This window comes from Papio anubis, chromosome 18, assembly GCF_008728515.1.
Source record: "Papio anubis isolate 15944 chromosome 18, Panubis1.0, whole genome shotgun sequence".
NCBI lineage: Eukaryota > Metazoa > Chordata > Mammalia > Primates > Cercopithecidae > Papio > Papio anubis.
This window is the reverse complement of record NC_044993.1, coordinates 4,445,115-4,467,985: the sequence shown is the minus strand read 5'-3', so window position 1 is coordinate 4,467,985 and position 22,871 is coordinate 4,445,115. Positions and strand designations below refer to the sequence as shown.

The window sequence follows — 22,871 nt, the reverse complement described above, 5'->3', positions numbered from 1 at the left end:
AAAGGTTGGCCTCCTTATCTGGGCCAGGGAGAGAGGGATTAAAAAGCAAAGCCACCGTGGCCCTCTGGGTGTGACAGTTGGCTGATAAGAGAAAGGCTGCTTGGGGGTTGGGGTGATACTGGGTGAAAGGAGAAGTGGGTGGGATCCCCAGTAGGTCCTATCACTGACCTAGAGCTGCATGTGTCAAGATACCAGCCCCAGGGCCTGAGAGACCAACACAAAATCAGCTCCTGGCTTGGTGCCAGTGGGAACCATTTTTCCACCCTCACCCCTACTTTGCCTGCAGAAATAAAGCCGTTGCCACAGGGCCAGTGGACCTTCTTTCTTAATTCCCTCCTGCTTCAAAGGCCTGTCCTGCCTGGCCCTGCCTCTGCCTCATGTGTCTCCTGACGGGCATTCATTGGGCACCTGCTATATACCTGAAAGCATTTATTAAGAACCTTCCATACACAGGCCCTAGTCCTAGGCTTTGGGATTCAAAGATGGAAGACACAGTAAGGGCTGAGTCATTGGGACAGGGGCTGCAAGAGGGGACAGTGGCAAAGCAGACTTGGAAGGCCACGAGAAAGAAATTCAGAGGAACTTGGAGGGAATGTCCCAGGGAAACAGTCCCCAGGAGGGAGACCCAGCCACCTCTAGGGATTAATGGGTTTTGGCCAGGTCACCAACAAGGCTTCTGTGGCTGAAGGCCAGGAAGTTCTGAGTTCTCTCGGTGGGACCTCCCTGGCTTGCTTCCTTTAGGGAAGTGGGTGGTGCTCAGGAGGTGAAGGCTGGGGTTCCTCTGAAAAGGAGAGGCCAAACCTTCTCTCAGTAAGTAACGGTGGAGTTGGCTGCATGGCGGGTGAGAAGAAAGAGGGCTCCATCCCGAAGTTCCAGGAGGCAGGACGGTCGGCCAAGCAGCCTCTAGCTCCCAGGGAGGAGGAGGGTCTCCAAGGCGTTCACTGCTTGCCAGGCGCCTCTGCAGTCCTTGCCTGTGTGGGCCGCGGGCAGGGCCTCGTCTAGCACATGGGACATCAGCCGCACCTCACAGATAACAGACAGCTGGGCCTCCACTGTGCTTCACACCATCGGGTGGCAGCTTCTTCGCCCACATTCACTGCGACAAGGATCTGAGGTACCACGAGGCCACAGGCCCTGCATGGCGGTGGCTTTGAACCCAGGCCCTCTGGCTCCCAGCCCCTGCCCACTGGAGCCTGCCTGGCTCGGAATGGCCATGTCACCGTTCCTGTCTCTGAGGGGTGAGAGGGAGGGAAGAGGCGCCCGGGGCCTCCCGGGATGGGCCAGGTGTGGCTGATTTTGCCACTGCTACAGGCAAAGGGATGGGGCTGCTGTCAGGAAAGATCGTTGATCACAGGGGAAGTCTCTAGAAACTCAGGACCTGGAATGGAGCCAGCAAGGAATGGTGACCCTGTGCATGGGACACATGCTCCCAGAGTTTGGAGAAAGAGCAGGAGGCCTGACGCAGTCATTGAGCCTTCCGGCCAGCAGGTGCCACCCCAAAGAATGGGCTGGGCAGTGGTCAGGCCCTGCCCTCTCCAGCACCTCACCCAGGAAGGCTCCAGTGAAGCTGAGATGCAGAAGCTAGACAGGAGGGAAATTCCAGCTGCCCGTTCTGTGGCTCATTAGTGACTCTGGGCAGCATTTGGTCGGAAGGCAGGTGATGCAGGGCCTAAAATCTAGGCTGCAGGTTAGCTGTGGATGGTGGTGGCCCACGCTCTGGCTGTCCCCATGACAACAGATCATCGAGGATGGGCCGTGCAAAGAGGAGCCAATCCTGATTTTGATTTTCACAGGCATCTGCTCAGAGCAGGGGAGTGGAGAGAGGGCGGGACAGTGGAGACGGGGATCCCTGCCCCGCTCCTGGGAGCTGGGCGACTCCTGGACCTGAGACGAGCTTTAAAAATGCAAAGGTGAAGCTAAGTGAGGGCTTGAGGCCTGCCCGGCCGGCCCAACCTGGGGTCAACGGGGCTGTCCGGGTGCTTGAAAGCTGGGGCGGAGCTCAGCCAGGGTTCGAGTTCTGGGCTCAAGCTCCCATGGGGCAGGGACCCCCCATGGGAGGAAGCTTCCAGAGCCATAGGGCTCACGGAGGCCACAGTCCCCATCTGGATTCGTGCCTACCCCTCTTCCGAGGCGCCTGGGTGGCGTCGTACCTGGCCACTCGCTTGTCCAGTCACTGTGTGTCTGCTGCACAGCTGACCCCGTGGTGAAGGCCGAAGAGATCCTGGTGAGAAAGATGAAGGACAGAAAAGTCAGGTGTGGATTCAGAAATCAAATGGTACCCAAAGCCCCGCAGGAGAGTGAGGGGTCAAGGAGGCTGGGGTGGTCAGGGTGGGCCTGTCTATGGAGGCGGTGTTTGAGTACAGGCTGGGATAGAGCCAGGAGCCATGGATAGCCAGAAAGAGGCTACAGCCAGCACAGAGGCCTGAGGCAGGGAGGCGAGTGTGGCCGGAGCAGAGGTGGATGGAAAGGCAGCTGAGGCCGGCTCTTGAGTGAGGGCCATGGAGCCAGAATCGCAGCCTTGAGCCCAGACCCCTCCCTGGGCAGCATTTCCCACTGGCCACCCGGCTGGATTGCTGGCCTCTCATCTCCCGCAGCCGTAGCTGAATCGGGAGACCCAGGCCAGAAGGGGAGGGAAGAAGAGAGGCATGCCGGCCAATCTGAGCCGTTGCTGGGCCACCCTAGAGCCACCTGTGGCCGCCCGGCTGGCCCGCCAGCAATGGGTTTTTAATTATCTAAATATTGCCTCTGCCCTTTGCTTTCAGCCAGGACTGCTGAGCGCTGCAAAAGGCAAATCACTTTCAGTGGCTCAGCTTGTCGGGAGAGAGGGAAGCTTTTCTCCCTGGCCTGAGTGCAGCGACTATAATCTGCTTGGTTTTCTTGTTGAGAAGCAATACAGCAGTGCGGCAGGGAGTTTACAAGCTTGGGGGTGCTGCGAAGCAGAAATATACCGATTCCCCTCAGTCCCCAGCGGCCTTTCACTTCCTGGCATTACCGTCTTCGTCGCTGGCCCCATGCGTCCTTTCTTTTCTCTGACTGTGCTTGTAGCCAGGGAACTTGATAAGGACCTGGGTCTCAACTAAAGGTGCCCTGGGGGAGCCGGCCTTGGAAGCCAGCAGGTGGTTTCATTGGGGACTTGCCACCTTCAGAGGCCCCTGTGGGGAGGAAGTGGAGGAGGAGAGGGCAGGTACTGCTGCTTGCAGGGAGGAGGTCACCCACCAGACCAACCAGCTCTGGGAAAAGGATCCAGGAGCAGGCTCGGTGCCCCACTGCCGTTCTCTGGACACACAGGATTTAAGCCACCTTCGTTTCCTTTCCTGCCTTAACCTCCATCTTGCCCTGGAGGACCTCTGGGGCTCCTCCCCATATCCCACCAGTCCCTCTCCAGCCCCCAAATCTCCCCCACCCGCCTCAGTATCCCTTGGCTGGAGTGGCCCACAGCTGTGTTCACCAGGAGCGGGTCTGCCCCTGACTCCGCCATCTCGGCCACCATGGCATCTGCTCTGGGTGCTCTTCAAGGCCGGTGCCCCTGCACAGTGCCAGCCCCACAGGGCATGGCTCACCTTCCCCTGCCTCCACACAGCTTTGCCCACTCCTGTAAGTGTCTTAATTAAGGAGCTGTGCAGTTTATTTATGTATGGACCTAGCCTAATTGGTGTGTTTGTCTTTCCTCGTTATTCCCAGCTGGACAGAGCCGTTTGAACAACAAATGCAAAAAGCCTGGATCTCTCCACCGCAGTGTCTATTTTTGCAAACCTGCTTGGTGCCCCTGCTATTAGCTGCGTGCACATGTTTCCCGGCTCCAGCCACATGCCCGTAAGCACTTAATTGTGGGTGCAGTTAGTCAAGGCGGGCGGCTCTCTGCAGATTTCAGGGGTGAGGGAACCTAATTACACCTGCAATTGAGTGCTTTAGCAGGGACAAAAGCTGCCTGTTCAGCTAATTGCAGGCACCAAAATTGCCCCCACAGAAAGAATCTCTGGTACAGGCTTCTCAAGCCAAGCCTCTGAGCTGTAATAAAGAATGGAGAACTCGAAATTATAACGGTGGGGGGTGCTTGTTTTGGCCTAAAGGATTCAGCTTTTTGCAATAGTCATTACACCTCTGGGTTGTTTTTCTCCACTGTGGAGGCCGTTCTGTGGCTGGGTTTGTTTTTTCATTGGTGCCTGCGTTCACACAGAGAAATGTCACGTTGAAGGGAAATTTGGGGTTAATCATCTCCTCTCACCTATCTGCTCACTGACTAGAATGATTCACCAGGCTCGCCCAGAACAGGCGGATGGCTGCCCTGTCCCCTCCTTGAAGGCCTTAGTCCAGTGTGTTCATTTAGTTAGTTTGCTACTGAGCTCCCATGTGGGCAGGGCATTGCTCTAGGGGTCATGGCAGGGAACAAAGGAGAGTCCTGGCCCTCATGGGGCCTACGTTCCGGTGAGAGGTTAGACTGTGCCACTTCTCTTGTTAGGATTTCCTCTTCTCTGCAGACAGCTGCCGGCTTGTCTTTTATTTTATATTGAAGTCAGCAGGGTTGTTGAACGGGTACCTGTAATTCCAACTTCCAAAGTCACTGCAGGTCTGCTTCTGTCAGCTGTTGTGGCTGCTGATTCTCAACTGGGAAGTGTGGTTTCTTGTGTGCCTGGATATTTTCGATTGTGTACAGCTCATTGTATTTGAACATTCTCGTAGGCATACTTCGAAGCTCAGAATGAAGGTGCTTTTCTTCAGGAGGACTTGCATGTCTGGCAGGTGCCTAGAGACACGGCTTTGGACCCCCTTCATCCAGTTCAGGCCTCGATGTTCATTGGGCAGCACTAGAGATTCCGCGCTGCCTGTCCTTTCGCACAGGGGCTGGTTGACTTACCTGTCACTCACACGGAATAGGTAGTTCTTTGGAGTCCCAGCTTATTGTGGGGAGGGTCTCCAATCAGACCCCCCAACTTGTACAAAGTGCCTGAGGCCTGGTTTTGTGTTCCCCCTTGACCCTCAAGGCCATAAAAACAGAAATTCAAATTTCCTCGGACCTGTAGATGCTCTTGGGGCAAATGTGGCCTCTGAGCTAGGTCAGTTTGAGGGTTTCCTGTTCTCATTGCTTTTGGCATGGTGATTCCTTCTAGTCTTGACAGCTCTTTGGTGCTGGAGGTACCCAGGTGTGCTGGCTCACAACTGTAATTCCAGTTCTTGATGGGAGGCTGAGGTAGGATCACTTGAGCCCAGGAGTTTGAGACCAGCCTGGGCAATGTGGTGAGACCTGTTTGTACAAAAAATTAGCCAGGTGAGGTGGCATGGGCCTGTAGTCCCTGATACTAGGGAGGCTGAGGCAGGAGGATCCCTTGAGCCCAGGAGTTTGAGGCTGCAGTGAGCTGTGATTGCACCACTGCACTCCGGCCTGAGCAATAGAGTGAGAGCCTGTCTTTAAAAAAAAGAAGTCCAGTGTACATTCTTATTTAGTTCTTTTGGGTTGCTTTTACTGGTCATTATGAGAAACACTCAGGCCACTTATCCAAGCAGGGTGGTGTGGCGGGGATGGGGGTAGGGGCAGAGACAGAGCCTGAGAGGAGGGTCTGGGGGCCGTGCCTGACAGGGAGAATGGTGGGAAGCAGCAGGCATTTTGTCTAGGGAGGTCAGGGTGGGAGTAGGCAGCTGCATGGATGTTCAGGAGGAGACCACCATGGAGGAAGAGTCTAGAAGCCAGCTGGTGAGGCCCATAGGCCAAGGCTGGGACGGTGAGAGCTGACCACCTGGGGGTTCCCCAGGAGAGGACAGCTTGAGTTGGGGGTGACCAAGACTCAGTCAACAAAGAGTGCCAGGCCCTAGGTTAGGGCCTTCCCGAGGGACTTTCTCCACTGTTCCCTGCCAGAGGCGGAGCCTGGGTACCTGGAGGAAGCCACACAGCAGGCACCTGGCTGGCACAGGCCTCACTGTCCTGACCGTGTCCCCACCGCCCCAGCTTAGCTCCTGGGCCTAGTGAAAACCCTCCAGCTGGTGGGAGAGTCTCACCTGGGGACCCACACTGTCCCCCACTGCCCTCCTCTGGGCCTGGCCTTAAGTGCTTACAATTGCCAGCCACTCCATGGACAAGGCAGAGCCATGGGCATAGCACAGAGGGTTTGCTTCTGTGCCTGGGATCGGAGTGGGCCTGAGGTCCTGTTTCTGAGTCGTCGCATAAGAGGCAAAGCCACGGTGCATGGTGAAGGGCTGTCTGGAGGACAGAGCGGTGGGGATGGTGTTGATGAGCATCGCAGGGGAAAGGGCCCTGCATGGCACAGAACATTCCACATGCGTGTACTCTGTCAGGAGCCGCGTCCCTGCCTCGCTGCTTGTCCTTGGTGTGACCTTGGGCTGACTTTTCCCATCTGCAGAAAGGGAGAGCAGTCTCCCTCCCCAGCACTGGGAACGGGCTGAGCATGAGGGAAGGCTGTCTCGGCATCAGGGGAGTTGTGAAGTTTGGAGACGTGTGGTTTTCAAAATGCATCCTTGCCCTCGGGGTGGAGAAGGCAGTATAAAGGGTGGGAGGCCCAGAAGATGCCAGTCATTTCAGGGTTTTATTAGGGCACACCTCGGCCTTCAGCTGCCCTGCCCCACCCCCACCCCATCCGGTTTTGACCTTCTGGGTGGAGGAGGGGGAGCGCGCTCTGCGTGTGATTGTGTGTGTGCATGTTGGAATTTGTAGAGTCAGGGCTGGGATGCGGGGAGGGTGTGAACCCACATTTGGATTAGCAGGCGAAGGCGGGGAGCAGGCTGCACAGGGCAGCTTTCTCTTTGAAAACCCGTTCTGTTTCTTAAATGTCAGAGTGAGCAGATGGTGTGTCTGAGTTTTATTAATCATGGGCTCACCGAGCTGGAGGGCCTGGGGGATCATTTCGTCCAAGCATCCTACAGAGGAAGAGACTGAAGGCCAGAGAAGGCCAGAGCCACGCTACACCTGCCACAGGGGCAGAACCGTGCTGGGACCCAGCATCCCCTCCCACACCCATAAGCCCCCGCTGTGCAGAACTGAACAGGTGTGTCTCGCTCTGCCCAGGCGCAGCCAGCCTGCCTCCCAGTGAAGAGCTGAAGCGGAGATGCTTCTGGGTTACTCCACCCCCACAAACAACCGGAAAGGCTGTCTTTGGGACACATGGGTTGGGATTGTGACTGTTAACTAAGAGTGCTCTGGCCTTGGTGCTGTGTTCAGCTCAGCACAAGCTAGTGTTTGCCGTATGAGACTGATGGTCGTGAAGCCCGGGGGACTGTCCACATAGCACCTGGTTTGTGGGTGGCCCTGCTGGCCCCACCTCTTCACCATGATACCTCTGAGTCAAATGACCTCCCACCAAGTCCAGCACCAGGCTGGGGCTTCTCCCTCCCTGTAGCAGCTCCTGCAATACAGGGTACTCCGTAGTTTCCCTCATCACGTGACCTTAGAAATGGAAGCCACTGTTTTTATCGTAAATGCACTTAAGAATGTCTCCTTGGCCGGGCGCAGTGGCTCAAGCCTGTAATCCCAGCACTTTGGGAGGCCGAGACGGGCGGATCATGAGGTCAGCAGATCGAGACCATCCTGGCTAACCCGGTGAAACCCCATCTCTACTAAAAAATACAAAAAAAAAAACTAGCCGGGCAAGGTGGCGGGCGCCTGTAGTCTCAGCTACTCGGGAGGCTGAGGCAGGAGAATGGCCTAAACCCGGGAGGCGGAGCTTGCAGTGAGCTGAGATCCGGCCACTGCATTCCAGCCTGGGCGACAGAGCGAGACTCCGTCTCAAAAAAAAAAAAAAAGAATGTCTCCTTGTGGCCGGGCATGGTGGCTCGTGCCTGTAATCCCAGCACTTTGGGAGGCCAAGGTGGGTGGATCACGAGGTCAGGAGTTCGAGACCAGCCTGACCAACATGGTGAAACTCCGTCTCTACTAAAAATACAAAAATTAGCCAGGTGCTGTGCCAGGCGCCTGTAATCCTAGCTACTCAGGAGGCTGAGGCAAGAGAATCGCTTGAACCCAGGAAGCAGAAGTTACAGTCAGCCGAGATCACACCACTGCACTCCAGCCTGGGTGACAGAGCAAGACTCCATCTTAAAAAAAAAAAAAAAAAAAGTCTCCTTTGCCCTGCTTTTCCCAAATACATCCTATAGCTGTTCCAGGGGCTAGGAGATGGACCCAACCAGGGACACAGCCTGGATTCTGTAGAGATAGCAGAGGCAAGGCTAAGTCATGCTAGTGTGTGAATGATTAATAGTAGATATTTCTTTTCAGAGCAGGTTTTGTTTAGGTTGGGGAGAAAGAGGACTGCAGAGAAAAGGGAGAAACACTGAGATGCCAGAGGCACCAGGGTTGCCCACCCCATAGAGTCCACACCTCATTTCCTGTGTTTCTTGCATGAGCCCTGCTGGGGGGCACACCCTGGGTCCCTTCCCTTCTGATCCTGTTGTCCTGAGTCACAAGCTTATCCCCATCTTGGAACCATTGGTTCTAAGCAGCACTGGAGAATCTGAGACAGCTAGAAGACCAGAGCACCCCATTCAGCCCCTCTAAGTTTGTATGTGCTAAAGCTGGGGCCAAGAGAGAGCAGCTGTTGGCTCAAGGCCAGCCATAGAAGGAGGTCTAAAACTTGTGTCACCCAGCGTGCTGGCTGGATTATTTAGGCTACGTAAGTGGTTCTCTACGGAGGCAGTTTTGCTCCTCGCGACAGTTGGCCGTATCTGGAAATGTTTTTTAAATTTGAGACAGCCGGGCGCGGTGGCTCACGCCTGTAATCCCAGCACTTTGGGAGGCCGAGGCGGGCGGATCACAAGGTCAGGAGATCGAGACCATGGTGAAACCCCGTCTCTACTAAAAATACAAAAAATAAGCCGGGCGCAGTGGCGGGCGCCTGTAGTTCCAGCTACTCGGGAGGCTGAGGCAGGAGAATGGCGTGAACCCAGGAGGCGGAGCTTGCAGTGAGCCAGGATCGCGCCACTGCACTCCAGCTTGGGCGACAGAGCGAGACTCCGTCTCAAAAAAAAAAAAAAATTTGAGACAATATCTTGCTCTGTCATCTAGGCTGAAGGGCAGTGGCACGATCTCAGCTCACTGCAACCTCTGCCACCCAAGCTGAAGCGATCCTCTTGCCTCAGCCTCCCAAGTAGCTGGGACTACAGGCGTCCACCACCACACCTAGTTAATTATATTTTTTGTAGAGATGGGTTTTTGCCACGTTCCTCAGGCTGGTCTTGAACTCCTGGACCCAAGTGATCCACCCACCTCGGCTTCCCACAGTGTTGGGATTACAGGCATGAGCCACCCTGCCAGCCTGTAGACATATTTTGATTGCCATAACTGTGCTGTCCTATTGACATCTTGTGGGTCAAGGCCGGGGATGCTGCTAAACATCCTGCGATGCCCAGGACAGCCCCCACAGCAAAGAATCATCCGGCCCCCAATGTCAGTTGTGCCGAGGCTGAGAGACCTTGAGCCGTGCCCATACTTTGTAAGTGCCAGGACAGAGGAGCCATTCTACTGAATACCCCATGCTGGGGACACATCAAGAATTGCCCTATCAGTTCAGGCATGACCCGCTGGAGGGCAAGTAAAGGACAGCTCAGGCCATGGGGACAGTCCAGAAAGAACAGGCGAGGAAGACCAATAGGAAACGAAGTGGCTGGGGCTGGCTCCAGATTTCTTTCAAGGTAAAGGCAGAGAAGGACACAGAGGGCCCTCGGGCATCCCACTCTGGTCTGTCGCACTAAAAAGCTTGCACCCAGCATGAGGGGAAAGGCAGGGATGAAGCTGCTCGTAGAAACCACATCTTCTTGGCCAGAGGGCTACATGAACCTGAACCAGTTCGGCCCAGGAGGAGACAGCAAGATCTGTGTGTCATCCACAAATGGGGAGTTACAACCCTGTCAGTGACTTCTTGCCCAGCAGACCCCAGCAGGGGACAGTGGGAAGGGCTGTTCACAATGCGTGTTTTCCTGGAGCAGGGCCTCGCCTGGTCTCTGGAGTGCTTGCGGAAAAGAAAGCCTTGTCCGTTTGCCCCCACGCAGCAGAGCAGGACCGCGGCCACAGCAGGCCCGCAACCGGAGCAGGATGTGAGGAGGCCAGCCGTGCCCGTGCTGTCATGGTGTCCACAGATGGTGTGAGCTGCTGGTCCAGGGACTTCTGAGTCGCATTTATTCCCATATTTCTCCTCCCCTCGGGGGACCTCCGTGGCACCTTCCAACAGCTCTTGCCAGGGCTCTGTTGGCTTTGCACAATGCAGAATGTTGACAACTAGGGCTGTCTGAGATGACGAATGGACTCCCTCCAGAAGTGGCCCGTCTGTGTCCCAGGAGGCGTTCGAGGACAGGCAGAGGGTCCCCTCACAGGGATGACTATGTGGCCTGGGCAGTCCCCAGCACAGTCGCTGTCTGATTTCTCTGGCATCTCCGTAGTCATAGGAAGGAAGGCCCTTTGTCGTATCGCTGCCTCTGTCTTGTAAAACCATTATTTTAAAGAGTTTCCAGATACTGAGCTTGCTGGCAGCCTGCTCCAGGGGCAGGCCCCAACTGGAGGTCGGACACACAGTTTTGCATGTAGGCTGCAGATGCGGTGTTCTTACCCTTCCTGTTTTTTGTTTGTTTTGCTTTTAATTAAGAAGGGTTTCTGGGTAAAGCGTCTTTGCCAGCTCCTACCACAGAGAGATGAGGGCGGCCGCATGGAGAGAGTTGAAAATACAGGGCCTGGCTTCCAACTTGTCTGAGTTCCAATCTGAGCATTGCTCCTTACTGGCTGTGTGACCTTGGGCAAATCACTTCACTTCTCTAGGCTTTTTCAGTTTCTTCATCTAAAAAATGGGGATAATAATAGACTTGCTTTTGTTGTGAAGATGTAACAAGATAATGTACTTAAAGCATGTAGCACAGTACTCAGCAGAAAGTCAACATCTGGAAAGGAGACCTACGGGTATTTGTTGTTTGTTTTTCATGTTTGTTTTTTGTTTTTCTGAGACAGAGTCTCGCTCTGTCGCCCAGGCTGGAGTGCAGTGGCGCGACCTCGGCTCACTGCAAACTCCGCCTCCCGGGTTCACACCATTCTCCTGCCTCAGCTTTGCAAGTAGGTGGGAGTACAGGCGCCCGCCACCTCGCCTGGCTAATTATTTTTTGTATTTTTAGTAGAGACGGAGTTTCACTGTGTTAGCCAGGATGGTCTCTATCTCCTGACCTTGGCCTTGGCCTCCCAAAGTGCTGGAATTACAGGCGTGAGCCACCATGCCCGGCCGTTAGTTATTTTTATTTTTCTTGAGACAGTCTAGCTCTGTTGTCCAGGCTAGAGTACAGTGGCCTGATCTCAGCTTACTACACCTTCCACCTCCCGGGTTCAAGCAATTCTCCTGCCTCAGCCTCCTGAGTAGCTGGGATTACAGACATGCGTCACTATGCCCAACTAATTTTTGTATTTCTTAGTAGAAGTGGGGTTTCACCATGTTGGCCAGGCTGGTCTTGAACTCGTGGCCTAAGTAATCTGCCTGCCTCAGCCTCTCAAAGTGCTAGGATTACAGGCATGAGCCATCCCACCCGGCCTGTGTTGTTAGTTAAACTCACACAAACCCCCATAACAAAGAGACTCAACTTCACAGGGGTGCATTATATTATAAGTTGTACAGTAGATATTTATTTCTCAAGGACATGCCCACATAATGTAGGATTGGTGGGGAGCCAGAGCAGGGGCCTCTGCCCTGAGCATCAGTTGATGGAGGTGTTGCTGGCTTCAGTATCTGTACTCAGAGTCATTCCGGGAGAAGGTATCCATTACAAAGACCCAGGAAGGGAAAAACAGAGACTCGCACAGGCAGCTCTTCCGGGCCAGGCCTGGACGTGGCCAGTTATTCCTTCCACCACATTCTCTTGGCCAGAACTTGGCCACCTGGCCCCACCCAATTGCCCTAGAGGCTGGGATGAAAGGGCATGGCTTGGTAAGAAGCTGGCCACCAGGGATTCTTGTCGTTACTGTCACCCCTGGCCCTGTGGGGCCTGCAGGCATCTGCAAGGCCAGCAGTGAGAGGTCGACCCTCAGGAAGGCTGGTGGGCTATTTCCCTGGGCAGATGGCCACATCTGATGATCTCGGGGGGGTCGGTCTTCCACCCAAAGCCTGGCTGGCAAATGTGTGTCACGAGGTAGTGAGATGAGAGGGCGGGCAGGTCCCAGTGGAGTGCTGACATGAGTTTTGTGGAGGGCAGGCAGCCTCACCACACCCCTGTCCAGGGCCTCAGGACACTTTCTCTCAATCTGAGTCCCTGTGACACACCTGAAGGATGACTTGACCCAGCTGTGGCCCAAAGCATGCAGCTTCCAGACTTGGACACTGCCCAGAGCTTCCCAGGGCTGATAGGACAGAGGGCATTTGACAGAAGTGACAGGATGTATTAGCTTCCTGTGGCTGCTATAACAAATTACTGCAAACTGGGTAGCAGCTTAAAACAACAGAAATGTATTCTCTCACGGAATGAAACTGAAATCAAAGTGTCAGCGGGGCCATGCTCCCTCCGGAGGTCCCACAGGCAGCTTCTTCCTGCCTCTTCCAGCACCTGGGGGCTCCAGGCGTCCCTCGGCTTGTGGCCATAGCACTCCAATTTCTGCCTCTATTTTCATGTGGCCGTGTCTCTTGTGTGTCTTCTCTTTTGTCTGTTCCTCTTTTTAAGAACATGTTTTTGGAGTTATATGATAGTTTAATAATTTATATAATTAATGTGATAATACATTTATGTAATTTGTACAGATCAAACTAGTGTACTGGGGCTAGGTGTGGTGGCTCATGCCTGTAATCCCAGCACTTTGGGAGGCCGGGGAGGGTGTATCACCTGAAGTTAGGAGTTTGAGACCAGCCTGGGCAACATGGCAAAACCCTGTCTCTACTAAAATTACAAAAATTAGCCAGGCGTGGTGGCGTGTGCCTGTGATCAGCTACTTGGGAGGCTGAGGCACGAGAATCACTTGAACCCTGGAGGTGGAGGCTGTGGTGAGCTGACACCACTGCACTCCAGCCTGGGTGAAGAATGAGTCTCTGTCTCAAAAAAGAAATCAGTGTACTTGGTATATTTTTCTTTTCTTTATTCTAGAAATATTTGAGGCCAGGCGCAGTGGCTCATGCCTGTAATCCCAGGACTTTGGGAGGCCGAGGAGGATGGATCACGAGGTCAGGAGATCGAGACCATCCTGGCCAACATGGTGAAACACCGTCTCTACTAAAAATACAAAAAAATTAGCTGGGTGTGGTGGCACATGCCTGTAATCCCAGCTACTCTGGAGGCTGAGGCAGGAGAATCACTTGAACCGGGGAGTCAAAGGTTGCAGTGAGACAAGATTGAGCCACAGCACTCTGACCTGGTGATAGGGCGAGATTCTGTCTCAAAAAAAAAAAAAATTTTTTTGAATTATTCTAGCTATTTTGAAGTGTACAATAGATTATTATGAACTGTAGTCACCCTAGTGATCTATAGAACACTAGATCTTTTTTTTATTTTTATTTATTTTTTTTTATTTTTATTTTTATTTTTTTTTTTTTTTGAGACGGAGTCTCACTCTGTCGCCCAGGCTGGAGTGCAGTGGCCGGATCTCAGCTCACTGCAAGCTCCGCCTCCCGGGTTCACGCTATTCTCCTGCCTCAGCCTCCCGAGTAGCTGGGACTACAGGCGTCCGCCACATCGCCCGGCTAGTTTTTTGTATTTTTTAGTAGAGACGGGGTTTCACCATGTTAGCGAGGATGGTCTCGATCTCCTGACCTCGTGATCCACCCGTCTCGGCCTCCCAAAGTGCTGGGATTACAGGCTTGAGCCACCGCGCCCGGCCCTTTTTTTTATTTTTTAACTAGGTCTTATTTCTATCTAATTGTATATTTGCACCCATTAATCAACTTCTCTTCTGTCTTCCCTCCCCTCTACCCCTCCCGCTTCTGTCTTCATGAGATCCACGTTCTTAGTTCCCACATATTAGTGAGACCATGCAGTGTCTGCCTTTCTATGTCTGGCCTGTTTCATTTAACGTAAGAGTCTCCAATTCCACAAGTGTTGCTGCAAATGACAGGGTTTCACTCTTTTTTGCGGGTGAGTAGTATTCCATTGCGTGTATGTCCCACATTCTCTAGATTCATTTGTCTGTGTTGGACACCGAGGTTGATTCCATATTTTGGCTATAGTGAATAGTGCTGTGATAAACGTGGGGGTGCAAATGGTTCCTCTCATTATAAAGACCTTTGCCATTGAGTTTAGGCCCACCCTAATAATCCAGGATGATCTGGTCTGGGGATTCTTTTTTTTTCTTGAGATGGTGTCTCACTCGGTCAACAGGCTGGAAGTGCAGTGGCTCGATCTCGGCTCACTGCAACCTCCGCTTCCTGGGTTCAGGCAATTCTCCTGCCTCAGCCTCCCGAGTAGCTGGGACTACAGGCGCCTGCCACCGTGCCCAGCTAATTTTTGTATTTTTAGTAGAGACGGGGTTTCTCCATTTGGTCAGGATGGTCTTGATCTCTTGACCTCCTGATCCGCCCTCCTCGGCCTCCCAAAGTGCTGGGATTACAGATGTGAGCCACCGCGCCTGGCCTGGAGATTTTTAATTACATCTTCACAGACTCTTTCTAAATAAGGCCATAGTCACAGTACCAGGCAGATGTATCTTTTTTCTTTTTTTTTTCTTCTTTTTTTTTTTTTTTGAGACAGGGTCTTGCTTTGTCACCTAGGCTGGAATGCAATGGCACAAACACGGCTCACTACAGCCTCCATTTCCTGGGCTCAAGAGATCATCCTGCCTCAGCTTCCCATGTAGCTGGGACTATAGGCACACACACCACTAAACCTGGCTAACATTTTTATTTTTTGTAGGGATGGCATCCCACTATGTTGTCCAGGCTGGTCTTGATCTCCTGGGCTCAAGCAATCGTTCCACCTCGGCCTCCCAAAGTGTTGGAATTATGGGTATAAGCGCTGCACCTGGCCATGTGGGCATCACTTTTGGCAGATTACCATTCTGCCTGCACTGGGGCAAGCTGGGGACACCTCGGCCCCAGGATCCCGGTTAAATGCTCTGAGATGTGACAGCACACGTGGGTGGGGTGTGCCCTGTAATTCCCACCAAGCGAAGGTAAAAACAAAACCTGGATATGCAGAAGTCACCATGAGGTGTGACTAGACAGAGGTTCCCTTTTTTCTTTCAACCTCAGACTGCTTGAGACTTGGAATGTTCATAGACGGTCCAGTGACCTAAGGACTAGAGCCAGACAGAAGAGAAACAGGGTGTATCCCCTTCCTGTATGCCGTTGCCCTTGGTGACTGGCTTCACTTCTCTGGGCCTCAGCATCTTCATGCACACAAGTGGGTGATGGCCATTGTGGTGTCCATCTCAAGGGGAGGGGATGCTGGGGCAGGTCCCAAGTAAGATGACATCATAGGAAAGCAGGCATCGTGGAGCCCCGGGGCACTGAGGCCCAATCAGTGGGAGCTACTATTAGCATTATTACCACTGTTATCTGAAAGACAGGACTAATGGCTGCTCTGCTCATGGAGTCTCTGTGTACCAGGCACCGGTGTAATTACACACATCTACCTGGAGTGCAGGGGTGATTCGCCTCATTTTCCAGGTAAGGAAACTGAGGGTCAAAAGGTTGATGTCACTGCCCGAGGGCACACAGAGAGTGGGGCGAGATGGAATTGAAGTCTGACTGCAAACCTTTGCCGATGGTAATGAACGTGCACTTGGGAGCCAGCTTGGGTTCCATCCCCAGCTCTGCCACCCACTGGCTGTGTGTCCTTGGGCAAGCTGCTTGACCTATCTGTTCTTCATCTGGAAAATGGAACTCATGGTGACCTTGAACCAGATTGTCACGAGGATCCAATGCGCCATCCAGGAAAAGTGCTCAGAACAGCAGCTGGCACAGACTGAGCGCGCAGGAGCATCAGCTGGTATTATTACCCTAAAGAGGGAAACGGAGGCTGCCCACCCGAGGACAGATGGGTCATTCCAGGTTAGCCACGCAGCTTCCCCGCCCCTCCCTTTCCTGGAATCTGGGGAGCAGTGCCCCTCTCCAGAGGGGGAGGCTGTGCCTGGTCCTGGGGGGCCACCAGATGCCCATGGGCACAGCTGCCAGCTGAGGTACCCCGCCGTGTGCACTCCAGACCCCAGCCTGCAGCCTCAGTTTTCCCAGCACGTGCTGGGACGCTATTTTTATTGCTCTCAGCTGACTCTGTTGGCCAGCTAGACTGTCTGCGTGCTGTGGCAAAGGCAGCCCCGCTAGAGGGAGTCTGGGGACCCTCCATTTTGAAGGTGCAGCTGGTGGAGGGGACCTGCCTCTTCAGAGTGGGGATCCGGCGGGCCACATGCCGCCTCCTGGGAAGCAGCCCAGCCCCCGGCTTTTTTTCTCCCATTGAGAGATGAAGCAGTTGTCTCTCTTTTTCTGCTGTGTCCAGAACATGGCCCTATGCTGTTAGGGCCCATTCTTCCCTCTCACCTTGGGTGGGCTTGCAGCGTGGGCAGGGCTTTCTCAGGAAGGTACGGGGTGAGTTTGCCCCTTGGCGTCCCCAGCCTTTGACAAGGGCTACCTGGAGGCACAGGTCTGAGTGGTCCAGCCTGCCCAGTTTCCTACCTCTTTTCCATAAATGTCCGATTCCTCCCCAGCGGTGAGCGGAGGGATGGGGACCGAGAGCATCGCCACCACCGGGCTTTTCCGGAGAAGTGTGGGGGGTGGAGAGAGACGGAGACATCCTTTCCTTGGACAGAATCCTTCTGGGGTGAAATCTTACGAAGAGCACTGCCCTTCTCACATGGGCACCTGGCACTCCGTCCTGGTGTGGCCTAGACTGGTGGCCCCTGTCACCCCTAGCCAGGCCATAGGCACCCTCAGAGGCCGGGGGGGGGCTCCCCTGGGAATGAATGGCTGTAGTGATGGGTTCCAAAAACCACAGCCAAGCCACAAGGGCCAGTGGGAAGGGGAAAATCCTTCCCACTACCCTGTTCAGCCACATTGTGGCAAACAACCCGGCCATTCAATGGAAAGCCGCCTGGGAGGCCAGCGGGGGGCACAGTGGGGTTGCTTTCTATTTCTCAGCTGTTTTGGCATCAGGTCGGCAGCTGTGGTGTAACCACCCTCCCATAGTGGGTCTCATATTTTCCTCCCTTACAAAGGTCCCTGTCACCAGGAAATGTCACTAACCTACTTTGAGACGCCCAGATCCAGGGCCAAAGGAGGCTGGGCTATCACTAGAATCTTACAGCTCTCCTTCCCAAGGGTGTGGCTAAAAGCAATTAGGACTTGGCCTGAGCATTTTAAGGTAATTCGACGCAGGCATTCAAATACTTATTAGGGGGAGATGTTTACCTTTGACTAGATCAGCCAGGAGCTGGCCCACCAGCATGCCCACTCTTCTCTGGCCCTCTCCTTTCTGGTCTGGCCTACCCACCGCCAGCCAGGCCTGGGGAGCTCTCCAAGCCCCTGCGTCGCCTCTCTGCGCTCAATTTCTTTCTTTTTCTTTTCTTTTTTTTTTTTTTTTTTTGAGACAGAGTCTCGCTCTATCGCCCAGGCTGGAGTGCAGTGGCGTGATCTCGGCGCACTGCAACCTCGGCCTCATGGGTTCATGCCATTTTCCTCCCTCAGCCTCCCAAGTAGCTGGGACTACAGGTGCCCGCCACCACGCCCGGCTAATTTTTTTGTATTTTTAGTAGAGACAGGGTTTCACCATGTTAGCCAGGATGGTCTCGATCTCCTGACCTCATAATCCACCCGTCTCGGCCTCCCAAAGTGCTGGGATGACAGGCGTGAGCCACTGCGTCGGGCCACCACGCTCAATTTCAATCTCAGGAGGGCCTCGATGGCTGTCTCCAAGTTCTCTTGCCTGGAAGCCAGGCTGATGGGAGCTCTGGACTAGAGACCCCTTTCCCGTTCTCCACAGGTGGCTCCCAGGAGGCAAGCTTCTTTCTGGCATCGTCTTCCCCACTGGAGCAGGGGAAGGGGGGCACCCAGCAGATTGGGGGAGCACCCCTCCCTCTGTACCATGCCTGTGATTGGCCCATAATTACAGGTTTATTGCCTGTACAGCTATTGTGTAATGACATGTTTGCAAATTAATTTTTATGGCTCCTGCCATTAGCATATACAGTAGAGGAAGGTTTAGTATTAATTACTACTGTTGTTCGTGTAATCCCGGAGAATTAAAAACCAATAAAAGAATGACAACAGAAACTGATAGTTTAGGGTCTTTTAAAAATAGTTTGGTTTTTTTTCCCCTAAGTAAGATGGGAAATTTTTCCAATTTGTGAGGGGTTAGCGGGTGGGCGGTAGCTCACCCGTTTGGTCTAACCCGCGTCCTGGCCGCTCCTCACCCCCCACCCCCCAGGGGCGCAGATTGTGCAGCTCGCGGGTGATAAATGGGTGATAAATGGGTGTGAGGGGGGAGCGGAGGCCCGGCGGGGCGCGCAGGGTGGGGGCAGGGAGGGCAGGTGCTGGACCCCAACCCAGCTGCCCTGTTTGCCAGGCCGCCGCCGGCGGCGGGTGCAAGGGGAGGCGCAGAGAGCGCGCCGCCACGCAGCTCCGGAAACAAAGGGCCGCCGGCGCCGAGGGCCTGGCGCGACCTCCAGGGTCAGCGCGGGGCGGAGCAGCCAGAGGCTGGCGGCGGGCGCGGGCGGCCCCGAGCGGCCGGTTTCCTCCAGGTCAGCAGCTCTGGCGCCCTCCCCTGCGCCCGCGTGCGCTCGGCCGCCCGGGGGCAGGGGGCGCCAGGCGGGGCGCAGCAGCGAGCTGGGGGACTCAAAGACGCTCCTCGCACCCCAGGCGGTCGGGCCCCGGCGGAAGGCGTCCGCCAGCACGCCGCAGCCACCGAGCCGCTGGCGGCGGCGGAGAGGAGCGCCACCCCTCCCTTGGCTCCGAGCGCTCCGCCCAGCTCATTTAAGAATTTTTCTGGCGGGGTAGGCGAGGGTTTGGCAAGTGGCTTGGAGAGGTCAAAAGGCACGCCGCTCCCCCCACTCTCCCAACCTCCTCCAATTTGCCCTCCGGAGCTTTTCTCTAGGGTATCGTATTCCGGGAGTTCAAGTGTCATTTGAAGCCGCTGCATTTAGCAGGGACCCCGGGGCTACCGCTGGGGACCCCTGATTTACGCAGTGGTTGGAGAGCGTTGGCAGGAACCCAAGCCTGGCGTGACCGCGGTGCCCCGCCGTGCGTACCTGCGGGATCAGGTCTGCTCCTCAAACCATGATTGTATCTGGGGTCAAAAGGTGACCCCTTAGTGTCACCAAGTCGTGATTCCGGCTGGTTGTGCCACTGAGGGGCCCCTCAGGAGGTAAAAGGGCTTGAAAATAAATTGTCACATCAAGAGGCAGCTTTGCAGCGTGCGTTTATAGAGGCGGGTCGGGGGACGTGGGTAAATGGATCCTGTCTCTTTAAAATCGCTGGGCTGGACAATAAGCGCACAGGATGTGGTTTGGCGGCAGGGTTTTTTCCCCTTCGATTTGGGGAATTATCACATGGGGCCTTCTTGAGCTGGTGTGAAAGGGAGGCGGCGTGGGGAGGAGAGATACAGGCTCCACACTCAGTCTCTGTGCAGTTGATCGTTTTCTTAAACCAAATTAGCCGGGGCTCTCGTTACTATGGTGCAGCCGGGGCTTGCAGAATCCCAGTAATAGCATTTATTAGGTCTATTTGCCTGGAAGCATGCCTTCCCGGATCTGATAATGCACCAGTGCAGGGAGAGTGTGGGAGATGCTATCAAGCATTTGATTACACTTGCAACAGGGATTTTTAAGGGGTGGGGTGCGGGGTAAGGGGTGAGAGGAAAAGAAAGGAGGGAAACCGCTCGCCGGAGGAGCTCACCAGGGCAAGCCGGCGTGTGCGTTGCCGCAGCCCCGCGTGGGTTCCACAAAAGGCAGCCCCGAGTCCCGGGTCACGGTTTGGGGATTCTCCTCCCGGGTCCTGGCGGAGGGCGAACTCCCGGCTCCCGCAGCTGTCAATCGTGGGTGGGGAGGGAGGGAGGACCGGCGGGCGGGCGGACGGCCAGAGCGCGGAGTTGGGCAGCCGGAGGGGGGACCAACGGCGCCCGCAGCCGCCCACTGTTTGCAAACGGCCCCCGCTTCGGCGCAAAGGGGAGCACCCTGCCTTCGGCAGCGCCACCCTCCCCGGGTTTGGAGAGGCGAGCCCGGCGTCCTGCTCCCCGCTCCCCATCCGCATGGATCTGCCGCCCGGCTCGGCGGCCGCACGGGGGGAAGCTCGCAAGTGAAACTATTATTATCGCCCTGCGAAGCATGGAGCTGTTGGAAGATGCCGCGTAGAGACGGAAGGAGCCGCCGCCGCCGCCTTCAGCCGCCCGCCGCTGCGCCCCTACCCTTTCGCTTTCATTAGGGGAGACAAATCTGCTGTCAGGCAGCCAGCTTTCCAATTTACCGATAATGATTCTTGCATGAAAATTGATCGAGGGGCTCTCCACCGCCGTGCGCTCTCGCCTCCCCGCTCTCCTCCTGCCTCCTTCTGCCCAGGCGCCAGAGCCCCCGCGAGTTCTTTCTCCTCCTCCTTCCACCCCCTCTCTCTGAGTCAGTGGTGGGACGCCGGGCCAGGGAGATAACCAAAAAACGGGGGGAGGGGTGTTGGTTGCGAGAGGGGGAGGGGATCCGGCTCCCCGGCCTGCTTTCTCCTGCCGGAGACTTGTTTGCAATCGCCGCCTCTTTTATTTACGAGAAGAAATCTCCCCCTCGGTACTTCTTGGCTGTTTGGGTATTAATTTTCTGCTCTCCCCTCTCCCGCTCGCCCCCTCCTCCTCTCCCCGCCACCCCGCCCCTCCTCACCCAGTAGCTAAGGGGAAACAAAACAAAGCCGATTTCTCCTTGGCAACAAGAGATACCCCCTCCCGCCGCCCCCCCTTCCTTTTTCCTTCTGGTTCTGAACGTGAAACCCTGTTGGAAACAGGTCTCTTGACCCTCGCCCTTGACATTCAAATGGCTGAATGGAGGAGAGATTGCTACTCGCACGTCTTGGGGGCTGTTTTTTTATTCTCCCCCCCTTTTCCTTTCAAATGAGTAATCCCTGAAGATCTTAACCCCCCAATTTCATCACCCTCACCTCCCCCCTTTATTTTTCTCTCGCTCCTCTTCCCCGCCTGCTTCCCTCCGCCGTGCTCCCCCCTCCTTTTTTTTTATTTGCATCTCAAGTCCAAAAGGCAGAAAATACACACGCGGCGAAGACACCCGGGCAGCCGTGGAGGCTCCGGCCCGTCCTTGGTCGTCAATTACCTCATTGTGGATCTGCCAGGGCCAAGGTGGCCGAAATTGCCCGGGCGCTGGTCGGAGAGAGAGCCTTTTGATCATCTTGGGGGGGAAAAAAAGACTGATTTTTTTTTTTTCGTCGCTTTCAGGATCGCTCTTCTGCCTTTATTTTATTGTTTTGGACATTTTTGAGCGCCGTGGCTTGAACGGTGCTTTTTGTTCATTCCTGGGTTTTAATATTATTTTCCTTCTTCATCCCTCTTTGGCCACTATGGAATTCTAATTTGAACCATGTTTGGATTGAAGCCGCCTCTGTATTACTTACCAGGTAAGCTAGCCGTGCGCCTCCCCGGGTCCCGCGCGGCGCCGGCGCGCCCGGGACCCTTCCTCACCCGACCCCCCTCCGCCAGACCCCCGTGCCAGGGTCGGGGCATTGGGTCCGCCGGTCCCTCCCGCGGACGCGCGCGGCCTCGGATCCTCCAGCGGCGGTCAAGCCCGCGGTGTGCGCGGCTACGTGCAGCTGGGAGCGCCCACCCGGCCCGCCACCCCCACCGCGCCGCCGCCGGGGGTTGCGCGTCTCGCTCCTTTTGTCTGCCCGGAGCCGGCTCCGCCGCGGCGGCGCAGCGAGCGGCCGAGGCACTTAAACCTTCCAAGGTGAATTAAGCGCCGAGTGTGAAGTTACTTTCCCGCAGGCCGCCCCGATCGGGTAGCATGCCCCCCCACCCCAATCCTGGAGCTCATTTCCCTCTCCCTCCAGCCAACCCCCTTGCGCGGTCTCGGCGCGAGCGTGGCTCGCCGGCCCCCCCCCGCCGCCCCCCTTCCTGCCTGGGATTCCCTGGAAGGTTTTGTTCCGCCGAGGTCGGAGGAGGGGGCCGGGGAAGCTCAGGAGGGTATTTGGCGTGGCTTCCTGTTTCCTTAACCTTCCTGCGCGGTGACAGCCGCTTGCCCTGTAACTTTCTGTTTCGGGGCAAGTAGCACTTTCAGCCTGGAGGGGAGGGGAGGGGGTTGACAGCTGGAGGTTTGGGGAGCCCCTCCTGAATTCAGCTTATTTGGACTTATAAACCTTAAAAAAAATTGAGTGTAGGCTAAATGGAAGCTGGTGATCCAGGAATTCAGGCGAGGGAGCCCTCGGTGGTGAACCCCAGGGCCCTCCCCCACCCCGTGGCGGCACCCCCACTCCTGTCCCCGCTGGGGTCGAGGAGGAACGCACAGGCCTGCCCCAGGTGGGGCCACGTGACCGCAGGTCGGGAAGGCTGTGCTGCGTGTGACCGCTGGTTCTAGGAATGAGCTGATGTTATTTTTCCTCCCTCCCTTCGAGTTGATCTCCCTTGAGCTTTGACACACGGTACCTAATGAAGGTGGGGTGTGTGTGGGTGGGGAGAGTGATGTGGGGCTGTAGGGAGGAGAGGGGAAGTTCCTAGTTTTCCCATCGTGAGGCTTTTATAAAATTCTGCAGAAGACGCTGCCCTGGAGCTTTATTTCTGAATTGTTTTGCTGGGGAAGGGTGCACGTGGCCCGGTGTTCGGTTTCGGGTTTTTTTTCTCTCTCTGTTCAGAAAATCCTGTCACTTTTGCTGAGGTTTCCACACCGCCCTGGAGTCCCCAGGAGGAGCGTGTGGGGGAGGAAGGGGCCTGGACAAGACCCAGCTCCCTTGGATCTGGCCTTTGCTGCCCTAACCTGGGCAAACGTTTTCACTGAGTTAATAGAGCAGGGCAGAGAG

The 22,871-nt window shown here is 55.3% G+C and overlaps 1 protein-coding gene across 6 annotated transcripts in view; it reads left to right on the top strand.

Moving 5' to 3' along the window:
- The window catches only part of GSE1 (Gse1 coiled-coil protein), a 310,266-nt gene that overhangs the window by 169,067 nt on the left and 118,328 nt on the right, over positions 1–22,871 (top strand). For 2 of the 6 annotated variants that reach the window (XM_009196980.4, XM_009196977.4), the window contains exon 1: positions 18,624–21,479. The exons of the other annotated variants lie outside the window; for them this stretch is intronic. In XM_009196980.4, the coding sequence (XP_009195244.1) occupies positions 21,443–21,479 (37 nt within the window). In that variant the 5' untranslated portion in view covers positions 18,624–21,442. Of the gene's footprint in view, positions 1–18,623; positions 21,480–22,871 lie in introns of those variants that run through there. 6 annotated transcript variants of the gene reach the window in all.